General features: G+C 45.6%; 1 protein-coding gene across 1 annotated transcript in view; it reads right to left on the reverse strand.

The window, feature by feature from the left end:
- Positions 1-2,895: 2,895 nt before the first annotated feature.
- The window catches only part of LOC135809718 (monocarboxylate transporter 5-like), a 9,068-nt gene continuing 5,481 nt past the window's right edge, over positions 2,896-6,482 (reverse strand). The window contains exons 3-4 of the mRNA XM_065323134.1: positions 4,516-4,885; positions 2,896-3,844 (exon numbers count right to left, since the gene is read on the reverse strand). Of these exons, the coding sequence (XP_065179206.1) occupies positions 3,603-3,844; positions 4,516-4,885 (612 nt within the window). The 3' untranslated portion in view covers positions 2,896-3,602. The remainder of the gene's footprint in view (positions 3,845-4,515; positions 4,886-6,482) is intronic.

The raw sequence follows: 6,482 nt of genomic DNA on the forward strand, positions 1-6,482 counted from the left end.
TGCAACACTCAACAGCAAAGAAGTCTTTGGGAAAGAAATTTTGCACTTTTTTTGCACGTGGCACGGGTCACTGCTGCCATGGCAACAAAATTTGGAAGTAAAAGCGCTTCAAAACTTCCAAACTCCACGGCCACAATCTTGACAGCTCGTTTAGTGCACGAGCATCGCGATGTGTACAATTTTTTTCAACTTTTTAGTGTACGAACATCGATGTGTACAAATTTTTCAAATATTTTCAAATTTCAAACGGTCATATGACTGCAACGGTTGGTCCGAATCGCTTTAAATTTGGAATACTGACACCTCAGGGCATATGCTTTGATTTCCAATAGCAAAAAGGTGACAAATCGAAAGTTGGTTTTTTGACCCCTGGAAGGTGGTGTCCCACCTTAAAGGGGAAGTTAAGGCAAAAATTAAAATTTCACCAGTTGTAGTCTTCGGGGTGCTGAGTCGAATGGTCTTGGTCCGAGAAAGCTGAGACGCTCCCTTCCTACTTGAATCCCAATCGAACTCGCGCACTTCCACCGAAACTGGGTGACTGCGCCCTACTAGATGGGGATTTGTATGCAAAATGTCACTAAAAGCGCCGTTTCGTTCTTATAAAAGCACGGATGACCGCGATTGGCCCATATGTTGTAGTCGTTTGGACGCTGAGTCGACTGGTTTTGGTCCGAAAAGGCTGCGATGCAGCGTTCCTCCTTTATTCCCAATCGAACATGGTTGAACAAGCGGTCACGTGCTCCTGCGTACACCAGTCAGCTGGTCACCGTGCCTGCAGGGTACAACTTACTAGCCTGTTTGACCTTTTTTGGGTGCAGTCCTGTCACTCGAGTTGAACTCGAGTTGAACCTTGGTGTGAATTAGTTGTCGCCTGCTGGCGTGGTGACCAGGTGATTTGGGCACCCAGGAGCACGTGACCACTTGTTCAAGCATGTTCGATTGGGAATAAAAGAGGAACGCTGCATCGCAGCCTTTTCGGACCAAAACCAGTCGACTCAGCGTCCAAAAGACTACAACATATGGGTCAATCGCGGTCATCCGTGCTTTTATAAGAACGAAATGGCGCTTTTAGTGACATTTTGCATACAAATCCCCATCTAGTAGGGCGCAGTCACCCAGTTTCGGTGGAAGTGCGCGAGTTCGATTGGGATTCAAGTAGGAAGGGAGCGTCTCAGCTTTCTCGGACCAAGACCATTCGACTCAGCACCCCGAAGACTACAACTGGTGAAATTTTAATTTTTGCCTTAACTTCCCCTTTAAAACTTGTGACCACAATTATTTCCATGTTACAAATCGTTTCCTTGGCTCACCTTCTGAGTTCTCAATCTAGTTTTGGTTTGCTTATTTTTTTCCTTTCTTGCCCTTCTTGTTTTCTTCTTTCCCCCTCTCTTACCAATTTTCACATCTCACGTATCTCATCAATCAAGCGAAAACAGGAAACCCCCTGGAAAGGCGAACAGCCTTTGGGGAATCCTTAAAACGAGAGAGCTTGGAAGCTCAGGGCCCTGCGCTATGCTTTGTTGCCTAGCTCATCGTGCATGTTGGTAGAACTGATGGAAATGCTTTTTCCTTTGATTAGCTACATCATTGTATTGCAAAAACGTTTCAATGAGATACTGAAGTAACGTCTTCTGCCAAGCTATGGAACCGGCGCTGACTCTGCCGATCACGGGCGTTCTGGAGTCGACGGAATGTCTGTCCTGACGTTTCCTGGGACCGGCGCTGACTCTGCCGATCACGGGCGTTCTTCTTCTTATTATTATTATACTGACGGCAACTAACATCCATTCTGATTGCATTTACTCGTCTCCCTACTTCGTATTAGGCCTTGGCGGATAATGCTCGAAAAGGTGGCAGATTCTGCTCGAAAAGCAGTGAAATTGGTAGAACCATACAAACCTTATGGCGTGCAATTCCTCGAATTCTGCTCCATTTCTTTATCCACATACCAAACATGCATGAAACCTACCAGAAAAAGTACCGAATTCTGCCAATTTTTCTGCCGGCATTATCCGCCAAGGCCTACTTCGTATTTCTTTCCAGAAAATCTCCCCATACAGCAGGGAGTCGTTTACATAATATGACTCCCTGCTATACATCTACATGACTGTATATACGTTATAATTATGATGCTATCGGCCTACATGCGATTCCCGGGCTGGTCGACAGGCGGCCCAGCCAGCCTGCTAGTGGGATCTCGGCCTCGCACACAAATCCACACAAAATGTTACTGCACTGAATGCATTCCCCCATACACTTCGCATATATATTCATTCTCTTGATGGTACCGTACTCTTGATGGTACGGGACAGGTACGGGATAGCGCCAGGCATGTCGATGGCACAAACAAACAAAAGTATTGTGGCCAGCTGTCTTTGCTGGTACGGTACAGTACGGGACAGATACGGGATAGCGCCAGGCGTGACACAAACAAACAAACAAACAAACAAACAAACACCAAATTAAAGCTGTGTGGACCCTGGCTAGCGCCAGACGTTACTGAAGTAACGTCTTCTGCATAGCTACGGGAATAAATAATAATAAATAAAAGATCGGCTTGGATATGACGAGAAAGTGTTGGAAACCACAACATGTTAACAGGGAAAGCAAAGTTTGCAAACCTTTCAGGGTTTATGCAGGAGGGGATCGACATTAATATTTTTTTGAAGTGCAATCTCCTAGAGAATCGTGAACAACAGCAACTCCAAATTCGCCGTTCACCTACATGTAGGTGTTCATTGCGACGGTCGCAAAACCTTGCCGTGGCAATATTCACGAGGCTGACTTACACTTTTTGTAGGTCATCAACTACATCATGTTTGTACCGGACCAACCCCCCCCCCCCCCCCCCCAGGGATAAGAGGATTATGCCGGCATAATTTTTTGGCATAATTAGGTCCTTTTATATAGGGAGCATAAAATGGCATCCGAAAAACAACGGCAGATGCCCAATGAGGCTGTTACACAAAACTGCCATTGACGGCATAATTGAAGGCATACTTTTTGGCACAATCAGGTCCTTTCTGAGAAGGAGCATAAAATGGCATCCGAGAAACAAAGGCAGATGCCCAACGAGGACACCTGCTATTGAAGGACCATACATAGCGCTTCTTGTCGATTTGGAATCGTATTTTAGCAGCCACTATAAGACATCTTCCAAAAGTTCAGCGTTTGCTTGTGAATTTGATATTCCTGTTGCATACCGGTAGTATTGTAGAATTTTCAGCCTCGTGTTGTGGATGCTTCAGTTATGTCAGTAGCCGGAGTCACGGCGGAGTGCCTGAGGGTGTGAAGGCTTCGGTGTCATCATCAGTGGATATGACTCACCCTGGTTGCCAACATACAGGATAGATGTATTGGTTCTGGGTGGCTCTGATTACACTAGCGGCATAAACGCATTGTTAATGCCGATAATCAGCGCAATAAATAAAGGAAGTTACACATTCAATACACAGGCCAATCGCATATTTCATTTCCGTCTCCACGAAAACTGGTTAATGCTGATAATGTGGAAAAGTAGTTCGGCTACAGCAATGATAATGCGAAATCATCAAATAAATATCCTTGTATAAAATACTCCAGCATGCATGGCCACTGCAATGTCACAAAGATGTGCAGTGCATGCAGTGAATTTGTCCAGGGCTTGTTAAGGCGTCTGCCACAACAACACTTTTCAAGACTACGGGAGCAGGTACTTGGGGAGCATTCGGCTGTTTCTTCTCCCAGCTCTTCTGCTTCCACACGCGTGCAAAGAGGAACAGCTCGAAAACGCCGGCCAGAAGGAGGATTCCGCCACCAATGGCTGCGGGAAGTGTGTAACTTCCACTGACTTCGTAAAGCCAACCTACAGGTAATTATATTACACAAAACACACATACAGAACAGAACAACAAAGACAATCAAGGCTTGTTTGCTGCTACTACAGGTTTCATGCTCTCGCAATCATCAGGCAACATGCAAAACACAAATACATAGATATATCACACAACCACTGTCTGATGTCTGATCAATATTGATCCGTGACACTCAGTCTTGAATCAGCGTAACAGCAGGGCAGTTCTATTCGCCGTTCTTTATATGTGCAGAAGGCTATATATCATGCTTAGGCGTATCAAACACTCTCCAGCTACCACAACCATCTCCAAGTACCCACACACAGCACGATCACACGCATACACACAGCCATGTGCGAGTGCACAAACGCACACGCAAGCGCACACACACACGCAAGCGCGTGTACACACACACGCAAGCGCGTGTACACACACACACACATGTGCGCGTGCACATACATACACACTTTATGATGACATCGTATCTCAACTTGAGGTCAGAATTATAAGGTATTGGTAATCAAACAAATATCACCATGCCGATGTACCTCTCCAGGGATAGAATTCAACTGTCAAGAGTAACATGCGACATTGTCAAACAAAGTCCAGAAGAATTTATTCTGAATGCCTCAGGTCATCGGGTTTACTGGCATGCTGATTATGTTCTATGTTTCCCACTCACCTGCTGCAGGTGGGCCACATATTACTGAAATAGTGGCCAGAAGCACCAACTGACCGACGGCATGTGGCACTTCATCTGTTTTGACGACTTCCAGCAGAATGGGTCCGCCGAGAGCGCCGACGCCGCTGACCAGGAAGCTGTAGAACGTGTTGAAGTAGCGGAAACCGTTCACCGTCTTCACCAAGGCGCTGAAGCCGCAGCACAGGCCGCACAAGATCAAGATCACGCTTTGCGTCAGAATCGGTGACACGGTCAAGTACTCCACTATCAGACCGACTGACAGGCCGCCGCCGAAAAAGCCTGCGCCGACCAGCATAACTTGCAGGAAGCTATCGTCACTTCCATTGCCAATGCCCTGTGAGCGATGCTTCTACGAGTGCAAGACAGAAAATACAAAAAAATTCACCCAACATTTAAAAAATGGCAGACTAGTATGGCCAACAAACTTTCAAAGTAAGTGTCGAATAACAGTTTGCCTAAAACTCGAATCGTACAACATCAATTTGACAACAACAAAAACATAACCACCTGCTATGGGGCTTTTAAGTTAAACTATTATTACTTTATTATTGTACTGATCAACAAAAGATTGACATAATACGAGGAAAATGTTTTTTTGGATTAAGTACGGACTCAGATAAGATGTACATCGGGCCATTACGTACAAATTTCATGGCATCAATGTTTCCTCCATAAAAGCGCAAGCAAAGGGTTTACTGCTACGGTGGAGCAGATAGAGCGTGCGTACTTCCTTCATAGGATGAGATGTTTTGGTGGGCAGAGGAAATAACACCCACTGATGGGAATCCATACTTTTCTAGTTTTTTTCTTCAGTAAATCTACATTAGTGTTGAAACGATCTCACCGGATACTCGTTAGCTCGCTCGCCAGAAACTCCGCTCGTTTGTGCGGCCAGCTCGTTTGCACTAACGAACACCGTACTCCGTACACATGGCAGTACATGTCGACGGGGAGTCGTAAAAATATTTTACGACTCCCTGGTCGATCGAGAGTCCAGTCCCGCGCAAAGTGAAAATCACTCGCAGTTACAGGTGACTGTATGCCTGCACGACACTTGAGTTGTTTCAGTTGTCGTTGCAGCTTTGGTGGACTCTACTGATGTCTTGTTCCGCATCTGCTGACCTGTCGCAGGATATGCTTCAGTCACCTCTCCATTCGAGTGAAAGTTACGCTCAGTCGTTTGGAAGTTTTCTCCCGCGATGCAGCGAAGACCAGGGCTACTTGCAATCTTTGCAAAACGGTCTATTATTACAAAGGCTAATCCACGACGGCGCTGAAAAGACATCTCGACACCAAACAGCAGTCCGAAGTGAAGCAGCAGCAAATCCAAAAGCCGGCGGTGATAATTTGAACCAGCTGAAAAAAATCGAACTTAGAAAAAAAATTATTCAAAAACATAATCATATTTGTCACATCAATGAAACTCGTTAGATCGCTCGATAGCTTGCTCGTTAGTGGAACTGATCGCTCGTTTGTTATAGATACGCTCGTTTCAACACTAATCTACATGTCAGTCGGCCGTCAAGAAGCCAGCACGCTGTTTGGTCAACATGCAGCTGGCAGATCCAGAGGCATGAGTGGAATTCTGGCTAACTCCACCACCATCCTGCAGGTATGTAGTGTCACGTACATGATAATAATGGGCCCCACCACCACATTCCTTTACTCACTTCAGTGTCTGGAGATATGTGGATTTTGTAGAAAGAATGAAGAAACAAATACCACTCCATATCATTGGAAGCACTAAGCACTAAAATCCAGTCCAGAACGTATGGCTGAGAGTCAATCAGAATAATGGATGTTTAAAGCGGGTATGAGCTGGGTATGAGGCCCGTGGACCCAACACTGCAAAAAAAGTACTGTGAGTTCTCACCATACACCAATTCATCATTACAACCCGACACAATCAAGTCCGTATCTACTGGTCTCTACCCACCCCCACCCCG

The sequence above is a fragment of the Sycon ciliatum genome, chromosome 2, assembly GCF_964019385.1.
Source record: "Sycon ciliatum chromosome 2, ocSycCili1.1, whole genome shotgun sequence".
Lineage (NCBI taxonomy): Eukaryota > Metazoa > Porifera > Calcarea > Leucosolenida > Sycettidae > Sycon > Sycon ciliatum.